This window comes from Anguilla rostrata, chromosome 8 (genome assembly GCF_018555375.3).
Source record: "Anguilla rostrata isolate EN2019 chromosome 8, ASM1855537v3, whole genome shotgun sequence".
NCBI classification, from domain to species: domain Eukaryota; kingdom Metazoa; phylum Chordata; class Actinopteri; order Anguilliformes; family Anguillidae; genus Anguilla; species Anguilla rostrata.
The window spans coordinates 43891500-43909370 of record NC_057940.1 but is presented as its reverse complement, the minus strand read 5'-3'; the positions used below and the strand labels follow the sequence as shown (position 1 = coordinate 43909370).

General features: G+C 37.3%; 1 protein-coding gene across 1 annotated transcript; it reads left to right on the top strand.

Moving 5' to 3' along the window:
* Nucleotides 1–3599: 3599 nt before the first annotated feature.
* On the top strand, nt 3600–10674 carry LOC135261796 (CAP-Gly domain-containing linker protein 1-like). Its single transcript, XM_064348413.1, has 15 exons — nt 3600–3670; nt 3758–3835; nt 4093–4265; nt 4565–4697; nt 4843–4920; nt 5052–5224; nt 5459–5558; nt 5692–5769; nt 5909–6081; nt 6395–6500; nt 6753–6788; nt 6888–6955; nt 7344–7402; nt 7693–7736; nt 7965–10674. Exons 2-15 carry the CDS (start codon nt 3788–3790, stop codon nt 8037–8039), a joined length of 1344 nt encoding a protein of 447 aa, XP_064204483.1. The 5' UTR covers nt 3600–3670; nt 3758–3787; the 3' UTR covers nt 8040–10674.
* The last annotated feature ends 7197 nt before the right edge of the window (nt 10675–17871 follow it).

Genomic DNA, 17871 nt, shown 5'->3' with positions numbered 1-17871 from the left:
TTTGGAGCTCCAGCTTTTCCGCACCCCAACTAATAAAGAAGTCCAAATGGCGGGCAAACCATATGGCGGACATTGGTGGTCCCAAAAGCAAAGTTGTGGAGCACATGCAGATGCATCGGTCGATGAAGTTCTGTGTTGATCTGACATATGGTGTGGGAGTTAGGACCTTTTAAACATGACCCTTTTGTTATTGCGCCACCATCTGGCCGACATAGGTGATTTTTAGTTCCTGAGTAGTGGGGGCCCATAGGAACCCACCCACCAAATTTGGTTGGTCTACAACTTATGGTTGCTGATCCTCAGACACTTTTAGCAGAAAAAAATAAGAATAATAATAATCCTAACAAATACAATAGGGTTCCACCAGCTTCGCTGCTTGGACCCATGATAATAATAATCCTAACAAATTCAATAGGGTTCCACCAGCTTCGCTGCTTGGACCCCTAATAATAATCCTAACAGATATAATAGGGTTCCACCAGCTTCGCTGCTTGGACCCCTAATAATCCGAACAGATACAATAGGGTTCCACCAGCTTCGCTGCTTGGACCCCTAATAATCCTAACAGATACAATAGGGTTCCACCAGCTTCGCTACTTGAACCCCTAAAAATGTGGCCTGGCCTCCCCATCACAAGCATCAAAGCAAATGTTATTGGGGCAATTTTAAATTCCTCTGATACCCTAATCTAGGCTGACAATCTATGGGTCTCACCTCCACAGAAGAGACAAACCAGATGACACAGGACACCATATTGGGGGTTGGAGACCCTGCATACCTAACATTTCCCATTACTTTTAGTCTGAATACAATCTATAGGTAGGCCAGTCCTTGCCATAAATTAGTCTGACCCCCCTTCCCTTCTTCCCTAAACCTTAACTTGGCATCACCCAATCAGGGCAAACAAGCCATGCTGGGTAAGGTATTTGAGATGGCCATAGGAAGAAGTTTTGTGTTGCGTTTGGTTTCGGAGGTTGGAATAAGAAGAGTTTTCCTCTTTTTATTTTGGTGGTGGTTCCTTGGTTCTGTGTTTTTAGTTGGCTTTATTTTCATCATCTGGCTCTTAAATTGGAAGTGGGTGATACTTTGGCAAGGTCTGGCTTATCCGTCTGTCGCTCTCTTTTCTTGTATTTCCTAGTCAATTGTTAATGTTTCGAATAATGTCTTCCCGTTTTGTAATTTAGAAGTAGTGTGCCTGCATTCAAAGAATTATGATTAAAATTTGTTAATCTAATTGACTGCTTCATATTGAATTCTGTCAACATAATGGGCAAATTACCTGTGTTAATTAACATTAAACATTGAACCAACTTAAAAAGTCAAACACATTGATGAGTAAAATTTAGATCTATTAAAGAAATTAAACACCATTTAAAATGCCTAAAGTCTCCCCAAAAGGACACTATATCTAGATGGTTTTCAATACCATCTAGTGTCCCTAATCTCCAAATTTGAAGTCCTCTCCATGACCTCTCTGGGTACCAACCCTCACATTTTCTCTTTAGATGGTGTTCTATGATCATATAACTGAAAAAAAATGTTTTGTATAGCAACTCAGACCTGGCATAACTGTAAGAGCTGTTACATTTATACAAACGGGGACATCATGTTTTTTATATAATGCAATTCACAAACAATTGTCACAATATGCTTCACAGACAACCCTGGCCAAAAAGGCATAGCATATTGAGACTTAAAATAACCATTTCCTGATAATGTTCAGTTAAAAATGGTACAACCAGTATTCTTAGTTACTGTACTTCAAAAAGCAGGAAAAATCCACATTTATCTCCACAAAATTATATTTAATTTCTGTTTTTGGTCCCAACTTGGCTAGGGCTGTATTTTGCCATAGTCTTCAGCCAATCACAATGCATCGTTACAATAGATGTGATCAGTATGTGTGTCACATGCAATAAAACAAATATATCTTTGATGAAGAACACAGGATGAAAAGATCAGATTAACAGAGATGTATCTTTATTTTTCCAAACTGGGAGAATTTTCAGAGATAGATGACTATATATGCTCCAAACATGCAGAAACAAGACACAATTTAAAGTTTTTAGTTTTACTGTGCAAGACAAATTCCCTTGTGGGATATTCTGTTTTTTTCCACTGCATATTTATCTGTAAAAAACATAAAGTTATTATCAAAGTAAATATCAGTATTGTTACAGTCTTTCAACTTCAGCACCATGGAGAGAAATGCTGATATTCCAAGTATAGAATTCCAAGTGCCCAATGGAATACAGTGCCTACTGTTGCCTTGGCAACGAAGATGCCAGTAGATGCCATTTGAAAAATTCTTTCTGCTTTGTAGAACTCCAGTAAATATTATGTTTTAAAGGATCATGTGTATTAAGACATCACAATGGATGTCCTTCATTATATATGCAACTCACTGATTAAATTACACACAATTGCTATTCTTAACATTATTTGAAATATTGCATTGGTTACATTTTTGGTTTAATGTATTAATTTACTTGTATTGTTTTTCAGGAATTGTTGTTAAAAAATATATTTAGCATAGCATATGAGCATGCCATCCAACGTGTTTTCACACTGGTGGCTGCTCATCCTTCCCTTTTCCCTTTTCCTTGTGCTTTTCCTAACACCTGTGACAATTTCCAACTTCGGTAAGTTGAGGAGGGTGAATTTTAATTTGAAACCTGTGACCCTGGTTTTTTTTTATGAATACTGTGGTGTACATTTCTAGAAAGTACTGTAGTTTAATGATAGGGGTTTTTATGTAGGAGGGTGTATTCCTATAATGTACAATACCTTGTTTTGCTTGTATTAAAGAGAAGGCACTGTTCTGTGAATTTTGATTTCAGTAATATTTTGTCTGTAATCAGTATTTCCTTCATTTTTTCCCCAGTGCAAATTTCCCCTGTGATCCCTACATTCTCTACTGATGGACTTCTTCAGCTGTCCGACTCGGTACATTATGCTAGTTTGTAAAGGATTTATTATTAATTGCAGCATGTATATTATGTGATACATTGATATCAGAAATACCACGTTGCCATGGGTTTTCTTCCTCAAATAACCTTGATGAAGGGTATCAATGTGCATTTTAACTGATGGGGATTGGCCTATTATGTACCCAGCTGAGGCTTTGTAAAATCATTAAAGATTATGTTGTTTTTATGAATCTTTTTCAGCTTATCACCCATCTACCAGAGGGCTGGAGACCAGGCCCTAGCATAGGAGATACCATCCTACTCCTGCTATGGGTGTTGACAGTATGGAGGACTGGGTCAGCTGTAAGCTCTTCTTTCACTGTGTCTGCTGCCTGCAAATAGTCCCAGAGCCCTTACCTATGGCCTTCTCCATGATTACATGTCAAAACTTGTTCAGCTATTGTAATACAGTGAAGTTTATATCAAAGGTATTGACTATTGTTTCTCTTCTGTCTCCCTTCTGTTGTCCTCAGGTGAAAAACAGAATATACCAATGTAAGTTCAAAACAGTTTATTGAGCACATTAGTATATTTTTTAACACCTTACAGGATTGATTACACATGTGTCAGCACTTTAGTGAATAAGAAGTTTTGATTTTAACCTTGGGTTTTCATTTTGTTTAGGGACTAAAAAGAAGGTAGCAAGACTTTCTGAAGAAAGAAATGCTGCCATAAATGAAATTTTAGATCTGCACAAAAAGGTGAGTTTCAGACTTCCTTTTTATGATTTTTGCTATATTTGTTGGGAATACCTTTTACTAATAATTTCTCGCACTTGTCCATTTTAGAAAGAAGACCTTGAAGACCAGTTCAAGAGGATGAGGAACACCATAACTTCCCTCATGATGGACTATTGGCTTCTCAAAGTAAAGAATGAACATTGTGATTTCCAATAAATCTTAGCATTGTGCTACATTGTGCTATCTTTACATCAGAAATACCTCCATAGCTGTGATTCTTGCATGTACTTCACGACAAAACTAAGAGCATTCGCCGATTAGACATTTTGTTGAATTTATTGTATACAGTGTATTTTTTATATTATAATTATATAAATTTTAAGAAACAAAACATTACAATATCTCATGACCATTTCAATTTATATCATTTACTTTTCAAAAAGGAGTCATGCAAGGCATACGAAGCGACAACTTTGGCTTCAGAGAAGATGAATCGTGGACTGAAGATCAACCTAGAGAACCAGTTGAAAGACCTGGAAACGGAGGCAGAAATCTTAAGAACCAGCCTGAAGATGACTGCCAAACGACTGCAACAGCGCGAGGGCTTTCTACAACAGTAAGTTTCAAACTTTGGAGGAGAAAGCTTGGCTTGGAAAGTGACAGGACAATAGTTTTATAATAATTGTTGTTGCAATGATATTGGTAAATGTAAATGTAACCGATAAGATAAGCCTTTCACTCTGGATTAAGCCCTGCAGTATGGCAGAAACTGTGTCCGTACTGAATTTTAAAAATTTAATTTGTGGTGAGGGATATATACAGTTATTGGACATAATAAAGGCATTTAAAGAATAATCTGTAAAAAATAGTCTCAACACCCGGTGGTCTCTATCTGCTGTGGTCTGTGTTTCTTAGGAAACTAGTGCAAGAGAAAATTCTTCGTCAGGAGTCAGAAGCAAGACTGTACTCGGAACGTAAAGCTTCTGAACAGACCACAAAGAAAACGAACACGGACCATGAAAAAAGAGAGAGTTCATACAAGAACCAGGTGAACAAGTCCAGCTAATCCAAATTCACTGTAGTACTTTTCCCATTGCATACATCACTTGTTTAAGTTTTTGTTATTGCATGCACAATGAATAAGATTTGGGAACAATCATCATGTTTCATTTCCTTTGCTTCTCCAATTCCAGATTGAGGAACTCACAAAGGTTTTGACTAACATGGAAACACTGCTGCACTCTGCCAAATTTGAAAATGAGATGCTGAAGGTGAGAAGCTGAAATGGGCCTATAATTCACGAACCAATATTGTGAATAGCACTTTGATTACTTTGTGATCCTGTGACTCATGGCAGAAAGTGTAGCAATTTCTTGTTTCCACAATTTAATATTTAAAACAGGAATCCAGCAAGGCCTACCAGGCAATGACCGTCAATTCGGCTAAAGAAATCCTTAGGGTCAAGACAATCATTGAAGAGGAGCGTAGCAGACACCATGAAGAGAATAACGCCCTCAAGACCCAGCTAAACATGGTCACCATTCAGGCTCAGGAAAAAGAGACCACCTTACAGAAGTAAATATCAAGTAAAACTATCGTGAAAAATGGGCTTTGACGTGACAGACTAACTACAAACTAGATCGTTGTACTGTAAAATCGTAATTTGTTCAAAAATTTATGGAGGATGTAACTAGCTATGGGACATAATGAGAAGTATTTGAGAGTACAGGAGTAGCAATATAATATTGATAATAATTGTGCACTCAAGGACTTAACACTCCCTGCTCTGCTGTGGTCCGTGTCTCTTAGCAAACTTGCTCAGGAGAAGGCCCTCTACCAGGAGACAAAGGCTGAATTAAAAGAAACTAATTTGGAGTGGGAAGAGAAACAGGAATTAGACAAGGCTCAGGTGACAGCGAATGCTAGCGTAATACTTCTCCCACTACAACAATCACTTGTCTGTTGTTTTGGATTTGATTTATTAATTTATTGGTTTTGAAACTAACTGCAATCCCGATGTTCCCTTTGTTTGTCCAATTTAGATCAAGGAACTGTTAGAGCGACTGGCAAGTGCACAAAATTTAGCCACATCTACCAAATCTGAAAATGAAGAGCTAAAGGTAAGAAGCTGATTTGGGCGTCTTGGCCCACATGCCAAAAATGTCAAAAATGCCGTACGAATGTGGTTATCATGAGATGCCTGAAAAGATCAAAAAGTGCTCAAAATGCAGTGACTAAGCGATTTCATATTTTGAACAGGAGTCTTGCAAGGCCTTCCAGCTAATGGTGAAAGATTTGACCGAGGAGATGCTTGGGCTGAAGGAGAACAACATGCAGGAGCGTAGCATCCATCAGGATGAGGTTCAGTCCCTCCAGAAGAATATTGAGATGATGACCATCAAGATGGAGGAAAAGGAGACCGCTTTACTGCAGTAAGTATCAAGCAAAAATACCATGCGCAAGAAGGACTTTATTTTGGTGTTTTAATAATGTTTGCTGCAGTGACATAGTATAAAGAAATCTCAGATTTTAGTGCTGCTAATGTTTCTTTGTGAAACTGCCACCACTAGATATAACAGACAGCACCATCTGTTTGGAGGCATAGTCCAAATACAAAAATCTGGTTGGAGAAACGTATAATGCAGCGTGCTATTTTAAGGAAATGTGATTCCTTTAAAATGAATTGTACAGTGGAAAGTTGGAATTTGTGCTTTGCTGAATCCCATGGACTCTTGTATGTCACAGGAAACTGGCTGAAGAAGAGGCCAGGACAGCCCAAGCGAAATTCATACAATATAAAGACGACTTAATCAAAGTGACTAAAGATCGTCAACATTTTCTGAAGAACGAGGTGAGCAAATTTACCCAGAACTAACAGCCGTATGATAGTGTAATAACATTTGTTTCATATTTTCCAGTGTAATGGCAGTTTACTTAACTTTTTCTCATAAAATAACTTGTGATAATTAGGGATTTCCATGACCATAGTGTACATTAACCAAGTGCAGAAGTTTGTATTTCCATATTCATCTCCATGGTGTATGCTCTGACTTACATTCAATCAATCAAGAATGAATTAATCCAGTGAGTTCTCTCTTTTCAGATTAAACATTTTCAGGGCAGAGCAGAGGATAATTTGGTAAGACATCCGGACACGTTCACATTTTTATGAGCACGTTAGCTACTTCATGCATCTGACCACAGCCGGATGTTAATTCCTCTCCCTCTATGCCTCTAGATGGCTTATCGAGACACTGAGAAACAGCTAGCCAGGGAAAGGAAGAAGACAGCTGATCTGCAGAGAAGGTGGGTTCAGTAGAGAATTCCACTGAAATTGGATAGTGACCAATACTGAGACAAATAACAAATGATTAAATCTGTTAATCAGAGGCTGAATACAATCAGTCAGATGCTGCGAGTGTGAATTCACTGGACTGGGTTCCAAATTGCTGAACGTTTTTGTAAGGTAAAGACTAGGGACAGAAATCAACAGGAACATAAAGAATCTGAGGCTGACACACGCAGATTTGCTTCATGTAATTTAGCTCACTAACAAACTAATGTTAACATGCGAAAAAAAAAACCCTTTACATCACATTAGCCAAAACATGGTTTTGATACATTACTGAATCAATTTTTCCCCCATCCATAGTAAATACTGGGTTTTGCCTGAAATGCATTTGTTGGTTTTCAGGCTGGATTCACTGAACAAAAAGTTGGCTGGATGTTCCCAGACATCCTATTGGGCACTAGGTGAGTTCTGGGCCCTGTTGAATAGTACATCCTACTACGATATAGGATTCCATTGTGTGGTTGTGTCCTATGTACTGGGATACCCACAGAGCAGCAACAAACTGGGCTTAATGTCATCCAGGGAGGGTTTCAGTCGGCAGGATAATTCTGGTGTCATTGCAAGCATGCAAGTTCATCGGACAGTTGCAGTCTGATAATGGCCTCAAGTCTTTCCCTTATACTTTAATAAATTGTCATTTAAGATTTATTGTCTTCTCCCTGGTTATTTTATGTTTATCTGTCCCTTCTAGATGCCACTGCTCAGGGAGGTTGTCAATATAATTCAGAAAGATTGGTACGTTTTTATCTGTGATTATAACTGTGAGTAATTCATATAATTCATCATAATTGGTGGTGCATCACAACTGGAGGTGAAGTCATCATTTGAACCAACATATTTATTTGAATGGATTTGGATGTTTGAAATAGTCAGTCATTAGCCTGGTCTGACACTAAATATCTGTGAAATGTTTGATTTCCAATTATTAGTTGATTTATCTGATGAAAAACTAACAATTGAAAGGCATTGGATCAACACCGCCAAGAGAGACAGCCAGCCTTCAGAGCCCGTAGAGGGAATAAGAAATATTCTTATTAAAATTATTAAAAAAGTGAATATTTGTTAGTGTGATTATCATTACCTTGCAATAATAGAAGGGAGAAATATAGTTCAAGAGTTAAATATAATTTGGTTTAGGTAGAAAATGCTAATGTTTCTGGTTTTTAAAGATACTGGTTTTAAAACAAAGTGAGTATTACTTTACAAACAAAAATGCTTTTGAGAAAAAGTACATGAAAATCAAAACAAGGACCAAAGTTTAAAATAAAAGGTGTAAAGCATGACCATGCTTAAATGAATGACGCTTGAGTCAATTGAAATACAATGTGAAGGCTCCTTTTAAACAATATATACTTTTTGAGAATGAGAGTGAGTGAAATGCACACTAATTAGTCCTAAAGTTGTATACATTTTTCTTGACTTCTGTCTGTAGGAAAGGGTTGCAGCTCTTGGTGCCTGCAGAAGATGAGATGTTATGCTAAGTCCTCCTCAAAAACGCTAGCATGGGAGCAGGCCATGCCCCTGAACAGCCTACGTCCCTTGTAGCAGCTCTTCTACCACAAGTCAACAGGAAGCCAGCTAGACCAATAGCAGCCATTTCAGGTGAGCCAATTCAGGCCATAACAGTTGAAGTCTTTGACAACCGACAAATTGAAAAGCTGTGTCAGTTCTGCTGTTTCATCAGCAGATACCGAGCCAAGGAAAGACATTTTTAAAAATACTCACAATCATGATCGTATTATATACGGTGAGCTCCATAATGTTTGGGACAGAGATATTTTGTTTTTCTGGATTTGGCTTTGTACTCAATTCTAGATTTGCAATTAAACAATGCCCATGTCGCTAAAGTGCATTCTCAGCATTTATTACTGGATATTTTAATACATTTTGGTTTCAACATGTAGAACTAACAGCCCTTTTAGCACCTGACTAATCATAAACATGTGTGAAGTCATTAGTCCCAAACATTATGGTATCCTGAAATGGAGGGAATGAGTGTATAAAAATGTGCTGTAATTTCTACATGTTGAGAATTCAGTTAATATATGTGCATTTATAGCAAACCATAAAAGTACATATATACACATATATTTTCAAATTTTACCAGCAATAACACAAAAAGATGAGTTTTACTTAAAAAAAAATTAATCAATACATGGGTTTTCTTGAAATAGCCACTTTTGGCATCAAATACAATTGAACAGCATTGTTTTAGTTGGAAGTAGAGGGGTAATGCAATAGAGTGAAATTATCTACCTTACGTTTTTTTTAAAACCATAGGTAACCCAAACCTTCAATTAAAATTGCAATAAATACGGCAAAGAAGAAGCAGTTAGGCTAGATCTACAGTAAACATATTGGACAAGAAGGATATTCGCATTGAGAAGTTGCAAAGAAGCCTATGGTTTCAAGGTGCATTGTTCAGCACATACTTAGAAGGGTTAGCTGATGGACGGTAATGTTAACAGGAGAACACCAGGAAGATGAAAATGCTCAAGACATAACTTGTGTTGTCAAATGAAAGAAACCATCATAAAACTGCACCACAACTACAAGAAGAACTCAATGCAACTAGAGTTAAACCAGTTTCCCCGATACAGTGAAATGGCGACTATGATCTGTTAGTCTAAAATGATGTGTATCTGTGAAAGAACCCTTTCTACGCGCTGTTAAGAAGAAGAAAAGACTCTGGTGAGTCAAGCACCATCAACACTGGACCAAGAAAGATTGTGAAAAGGCAGATACACACCCTTTTTGACTAGATGATCGTAGTTGCCATTTCACCGTAGTCAGAGAAACTGGTTTCTCTCAGGTTGCGATGAGTTCTTACTAAGGTGCAGTTTTATGATGGTTTATTTTGCTACGCCTCAAGATATTTGTGCAACTGGCACCTACTGATGGTAAACAAACACAGAGCTCAGTTTCCCTGCCCAGAAGAGTTATTGGGACATATTCCTGGAGCCAGGCCTTGGGGTGGTGTCCGCAGGCTAGCGCCTGGTGGCTGAGCAGCCCGCGTATCTCAGCCGGGCCAAGCCCAAAAAGATTACGTGGGACAACTGAGTAGGCCCACCAACCGCAAGGCTCAGGGAAGGGATCGAGTGCAATGCCGATCAGGCAGGTGGAAGAAACAGGGTCGATCCAGGTGTCATCTGCCCAGACGACAGAAAGAAGGAGCCGGGGCTGGTGTGTGAGGCTGAGAGGTGCCAACTAGTTGGGCTCACCTCTACTCACAGTGTTGGCTCTGGAGCCAAACCCTGGATCTACCCAGTTTCTGCCCCCTTCCGGAAAGGTATTGCACCCGATCCCTACCCTGAACCTCGCGGGTGGTGGTCCCACATGGTTTTCCCCATGTAATCTTTTTGGGCTTGGCCTGGCTGAGATATGTGGGCTGCCCAGGCACTGGTGCTTGCCTGTGGACACCACCACCAGTCCTGGCTCCAGGGATGGGTCCAGGTAAGCCTATTCTGGGCATAGTAAACTGAGCTCTGTGTTTGTTTACTAGTTTGTCTGTCCAGTTGGACAAATATCTTGTGGTATAGCAAAATAAACCATTATAAAACTGCACTATATTTAGAACTTAATGCAACTAGAGAGAAACCACTGTCTGACTACAGTGAAATGGCACCTACAATCTGCTGGTCTTAAAGGACGTTCATCTGCCTTATCACAATCTTTGTTGCTTTCTTTTGCTAGACAACACAAGTTATGTCTTGTGCCTCTTGATCTTTCTGGTCTTCTCCTGTTAACACTATTGCCCATCAGCTGGACCCTTCAGAGTGTGTACTGAACACTGAACCTGGAAATCTTAAGCTTCTTTGCAATTGCTTGCTGGGAACAAACTTGCAACAATCTGCTTATTTGGTTCCACACATTAAAGGCTAACTGCATCATTTCTTGCAACAGCCTATTTTACAGGCTAAAGGTTTTAGTCTACCGGTGATTTAAAAATAACAAGTTAGTTAAGATTTCAGTCAATTTAACTACCTCTCCATCTCTCTCGCATCCCTCCACCTCCCACATTGTAAAATAATTTGTTCATTGTAATCAAAGACAAAGAAGACTATTTTGAGGTCATGACTTAATATTATTCAGTAATATTAGTAAAAGTCATCTTTTTGTAGAATTGTTGGTAGAAATAACAATGAATACTAGTACTTGGGTTTGTTATTAGTGCATTAATTTAACTGAATTCTTCTATATTGTACAATACATATTTATATATATTAGAAAAAAAGTAATTACAAGGTCACAGCAAATACACTAAGCATTTAAAGGATGGTTAGGTGTCTATTGGGAGCTTTTTATCTTTTAATGTTCCCTCTACTTTGATTAAAATGAAAGATTGAAAAATGTATATAGCAAAATGTTTTCCCTAATAATGAGATCTCCAAATAATGGGTGATAATTGATCTGACCATATTTCATGTGTATAAGGCCATATGGTTCATTAGACATTATGTAAACCTTAATTTTTAATTTTGCCAATACCAATAATCACGCAAATGACTAATACATTCCTATATCAAACCAATGTACATTATAATCGAACCAATAGATGCATAAATAAAAAACCAATATATGCGCAACTGACTAACCAATACATGCCTATATTAATGCTATATGAAAGTGAAGCCAATAAACATAACAAACAAAATAATATATGTCTATGTGTGAATGACTGACAAATGCAGGTGTATAGCAAACCAATATAAATGTAAAGCAAACCAGTATATATGACAATCAAATCAACAGATGTGTAAATAACAAACCAATATAAAAGCAACAATGACAAAACAATATTTGCACAAATCAAATCAATAAATGTGCAAATAACAAACCAATATGCAAGTTTCTACATCAAACCAAAATATATGTAAGCAACAAACCAATATATGTACAAATTATTAATTCATACATACGTATATCAAACCAATATATATACGTAAATGACAAACCAACAAATGCGTCAATGAAAAACCACTACATGCGCATATCAAACCAATATACATGCCAAGCAACCAAAACATAATGAATTAATATGGATTATTTTTTCCCTGAATGGCGTCCCATAGTGTGTGGAGGTTTTTGTAATATCTGATTAATCATATGGCCTTACAAGCTTGACTTATGGTCAGATCAATTCTCCATTTTTTGAAAATCTCATCATCAGGAAAACAAAATGCTATATGAATCTCAAAGGGTTCAAAAGTACAAGCGTTTATTTTAATTTTCAAAAGATTGAGTACATTCCAAATAAATAAATAAATAAATAAATAAATAATAAAGCTCCCTATAGACACCTCAATATAATATAAAGAACACAATACAAGTTTAGGGATTTTGGATTTTTCTTTATTTGAAGAAAAATAATACTATCATGATGGTTGGTATTTTTTATTTGTGATTTTTTTAAGGAAAGGTCTTTCCTTGTTTATTTTAAAGCTGGGTATCTGCTGCTAACACAGAAACTCTCATGCTCTGCAGTTTTGTGGTTGACAAAGCCCCCAACTGTTGTGGCTTGAATGGTCTCACTAGAAATGGCTGTTATTAGCGTAGCAGGCTTCTTGTTGCCTTGTTGCAGCGGAGCTATGACAAAGGCTGCAAGATATTCAGGGGTGTGGCTTGCCCCCTTGCTAGCCTTTTCTCGATGTCCCCATCTAGCATAACATTTCAGCTTCTGCAGGGAGCAACAGCGGCGGCCATTTTCTCTGGACAAAAGCCTTTGCAGAATCCGAGCAACTTGAAACTAGCAGGCATTTTACATCTCACTCATTCTTCTTCTAAAAAAGTATTTTTGTGTGAAGTTGTATTCACTGTATAGCATGAATTATTAAAATGAGACATTTTGTATACCTTTTGTTTCAAACCTTTACCACGTGGGCTTGTATTAGCTATATTTAAATTCTTGAAAAAGAAACTCATCAGACTTTTTGTAATTTAATTTAGCTTTTTCTCACCTTTTTTTGCTTCTAAAGTAGCATTCACTTTGTTTTAAAGCTTCATGCTGAATCAACATCTTTCAGTGACCAATGATTGTTTTAATGTATAACCCTTCATGCAAATAAATTCCTTTTCTCCAATATGTCTTCGGCCTGGCCTAATTTATCACACACTAACATTTAAAAGAACCTACAGAAATGCACCAAGAAGGTGTTAATCTTTAAACCATTCCAAAGAGACACATCAAGAAACATACCAATGGGAAACACAAAGGTCTAAGGTCACCCAAGCACCTGAATGGAAACCGGACAACTGGGGGGAATAACTAAAACATAGGTACAGTATTAGTGTGTGACTGAATGAATGAATGAATGAATGAATTAATTAATCATTGCATTTATATAGCACTTGTCCGAACACTCAAAGTGCTTTACCGTGATGAGTGGGCACTCAACTCACCAACCACCAATGTTTAGCACCCACCTGAATGGTGACTGAATGGTGTGTGTGATTGATTGGCAATAGATTGGTGTATTCCTACCTTTCGCCCAATGCATGCTGGGATAGGCTTCAGCAACAACCACCACCCTGACCAGGAATAAGCAGCTATAGATAATGAATGGATGGATGGATGCACGGAAACATTCATAATTTTGACTGAAACCAGATTATATTTATTTCTCCTTCAATTTCTATGCAATAATAAAGACTAACTTTGTTCACAATTGTGTTGTACAAACAGGTAGCTGCACACTCATAATGCTTACTTTAACAACACAAGAAGACAAAATAGATATAACTCATAACATTAGGCCGCATCACGGTCAAGAGTCTCTCTCTCTCAAGAACTTAATTGTTGATCATTGTATTTGTTTAATTTTATAGTTCTTTTATCATCTATGTTCTATTGCCATCTTGCAGTCATTTCTTGCAGCCATTTCAATTACATTCATAACGTACGTGAGTCAAACATAATTAAAACCAAGGTATACACAGTCCAAAATTAGCATCATACCATCACATCAATTGTGTTACAACAAATGAAATAACTGTAACAGTAAATTATTGTAACAGTATATTAAAACACCCTATAATGTACATATGTTGTTATGTGATTTTTTTCTGCACATACTAATGTTAACAAGGAAACACATTTTGTAACGTGAGACCAGCCACATCCTCAGATTACGAAGCATGAAGCTTTATTCATGAAAAAGACATAGCAACTTGTAGAATATGTAGTGTTTAGATATTGGCCTTAGAGAGGGAAACAGTGAATAATTAAAGCCGCAAGCGGCGTTGGGAGGGGTCCAAGCATTGGCACCATCGCGCCCCCTATGGAGCAATTTTAAAATGGCTTTTTCCTCATGATCATATGCCTTCACCCAACATATCCACTGAATATCATGATGATTGTATAAAATATTGATGACTTATGGCCAAGGCGTCACACTAGTGTTACCACGATACCAAAATTTTGACTTTCATACTGATACCAGGTTTAGTATCACGATACTCGATACTGAAACAATATTGATTCAATACTCGGTACCTAACAATACTGAAAATACCTTCATAGATCAAAAACCTAATGTCCAAAAGGGTAATGGTAAATGGACTGCATTTATATAGCGCTTTTATCCAAAGCGCTTTACAATTGATGCCTCTCATTCACCAGAGCAGTTAGGGATTAGGTGTCTTGCTCAGGGACACTTCGACACGCCCAGGGCGGGAATCGAACCAGCAACCCTCCGACTGCCAGACAAGTGCTCTTACCTCCTGAGCTATGTCGCCCCCATTTCGACACCTCATTTTCGAATTCACAGTTCATTAAAAACCTGGTTTATTAACAACCTTTAAGTTGAAGCCTGTTCAACATATTAATAAGCATAGGCCTATAGTGTTACAACACTAAACAATAGAAAAATATATTAAATATATTTCAAAAATTAAACAATTGTAAACTAAATAATCTTTAAACAGGTCTTTCACTTTTAAATAGATCTAAAAACAGCATATTTTAATAACAATACAGCATCTTCCTATAATCAAATATTTCCAAATTAGAACACCTATTGCTACTGACATGAACTGAGTTGAAGCTTGCACTGTATCAACGAGCGAGTGCACAAGCGCAAGTCACCTCACTTGACAACCTTAGTTGCTACTGCCATCTAGTGAAGATTCCGACAAATTACACCTTTCATCCTCTAAATCAGTAATGCGGGAGACACATTTCCCTGGCTTTTTACATTTGACACAAAACTACCGGATGTCGGAAAATTCTAATACAGTCTAAAACAGTTTCTTTTTTTAAGTACTGAAAAAGTGCTTAAGTTTCGGTATATGGTGCAACACTACGTCAGACACATATTCCAATCCATTGCTCAGCTTAGCAGAGAATGCACATTTCAGAGCGCCTCAGAGACAGATAGAATAATAACACAAAAATACACATTTCAAATGATAAATAAATTAAATAGACATTGAGAAAAAACGAAACAAAAGACGAAATTTCAACTCGCGAACTGCGTGCTGCGCGCAGAGTAGCCTACCGTATTATTTATTTAGACACTGGCATATAAGAAAATTTTCGGTTATGCTGACCTATAAAACGCTATTCCAAAAGCAAAATCAGCCATGTTATATCGTTAGAAAGCTTATACTCTCACCTACTGAATAAATGAATTGTCAATCAAGCCAAATTGTACTAAAAAGGGCGACAACTCCGTAAGCAACAAGTGTGGTATTACGCACAGCTATTTATGAAGATAGCCGACCCAGGCGTCACAGATGCGCGTATTTTTCAGAAACGGATTGTCCAAGACAATATATGACCACTCACATCCACCCAAATAGCCTCCCTATTACATTTCTTTTAAATATGCTCAGCATGCACATAGGGCAGAATTTGTACTGACACTGTCAATGTATCAAAGGAAATATCCTAAAATGATATTGAGCAGTCTGGCCCCGCAGCCCAAATACAGCACCGTCTTGCCTGCAAATGTCTCCCCCTCATTCTCCACATACTCCAGCAGGTCATAAGTACACTCTCAAATCTGGAGCGGTCCTCTAAAACACAGAACTGTTGAGGTGGAAGGGAGGTGGCAGTGTGCCCATCCTGAGTGTATCGGTGATTGCAATTAAGGAAAGCCTGGTGATCTGACATAGGATGATGTTTGGCTTTTTTGAAATATCTTTTGGGTAAGAACATTACAATAAGGCAGAATACAAATAAATAGCTGCTACAGATTGCACTCCAGTCTCACTTCCAAGGTTGGACTTTACTAAGCTATTCCTCTGAACCTTTCTTCAAGCTGTTGAAAACATATGATTACTCATTTAAAATTGATGTAAAACAAAGTCAAGATCATGAATTCCATAATGCAAATGAAAAATAATATGTTTGAGGATATTTTAAAAAGTTAATGTTTCCCTTGAAAATTTATGTATATATTATGCATCTTTTATGGTCATAGGTACCAATGCTACAAGAGAAAATTTTTGGCTCATCCAAAATCTAAAAGGAACCCATGTCCTAACCTTTCTTCAAGCTGCTGAACACAACTGTAAACTTGCCTCAACCCTCAGACTTATCATTTTCCTAACCCTAACTCTAACTTAACCCTAATGTGAGCCCTAAAAACGAATTGAAGCCATAGGTACCGTTGAAAGTATCTGATTACTCATTTAAAATGAATGAAAAACAAAGTCAAGATCATGAATTTAATAATTAAAATGCAAAACAATATGTTTGAGGTCATTTAAAAAGTGTTCTTTGAGCAAATATGCATATATTATAGATAAATTAGACAAAATAGAACATTATTGTACCTTCAGGGTATAGTTGGACGTAACCTTTCAATGCTGACAGAAATTGGACAGCCTGGAAGGACGATGTACAGTGAACCAGCAAGTTTAGTAGTATGCTTTCATATCTGCCTCATAGGTTGTATCTACTGTAACCAGCCTGACAGGAGGTTAGAAAAGTAGCTTATATAACCTCTGAGGCAGATAAGAAATACTGCTAAGCATGCTGGTCCACTGTACATCCTCTTTGATGGCTGTCCCATTTTGATCAGTGTCGGAAGGCTAGTTTTACAATCTTTGAGGCTGGTTATAAAACAAACACCTTCAATGTCATTTGAAAGTGTATTATTGCTTCACAGGCAGGCCATTAGTCAAATATTGCCTTGCAAGTTGATGCTTTTCAGATTGAGGGAGTGCATACTACTACAACCAGCCTGGCAGAAGGTTAGAAAAGTAGTTGGATCACTATAGAGCAGGTTGTTGCGATAAAAGCATAATTGTTTTAAAAAAAGAAAATACTATGAACTATTAGAATACCAGAAAACATGAATGCACACTACTATTTTTGAAGTTTTTTGAGACCTACTAAATGAGTTGCTAAAACATGCCAAAAAAGTTGGGCACATTAACATCAGAACCCAGGGATATTCTGTATATCCCACAGTTCTTGTCTGGCAATAACAATGACGCTAATTTTGAAGAAATCACATTTCGTCTAGTTATTCTGATGTGGTGTTTTATAGTGATAAATAAACAGGTGTCTAGTACATTATCTCCTCTCATTGGTATTGAGTAGGATACACTGGTGATTACTCAATATTCCCAGGTTAGCCCAGTCTAGCATCAATTACTGTCACTCTCAGGTATCAATATCATCATTGAAATTTGAGAGCATTCTTTAATATTTATATATTGAACTTTTTGCTCAAAGAAACAATAAGCCTTTTCCAAAGGAAAGCTGTAATACAGGTTTTAGGGTGATTTTAGCACCACTTTTTGATTGTCCAGTGGGTCATTTTAGGTCATATTCATTATTCAGTTTTAAGAAGAAAAACACTACAGGTACAATGAAAACGTGATACCTTTAACATGTGTGCACAAGATAACAAAAGACTGA

Bases quoted from the DNA above. Each gene is read 5' to 3' on its own strand.
- LOC135261796 (XM_064348413.1), top strand. From the start codon at position 3,788: ATGAGGAACACCATAACTTCCCTCATGATGGACTATTGGCTTCTCAAA. The intron at 5,559-5,691 runs GTGACAGCGAAT...TGTCCAATTTAG, and splicing joins AGGAATTAGACAAGGCTCAG to ATCAAGGAACTGTTAGAGCG. The intron at 6,082-6,394 runs GTAAGTATCAAG...TGTATGTCACAG, and splicing joins AAGGAGACCGCTTTACTGCA to GAAACTGGCTGAAGAAGAGG.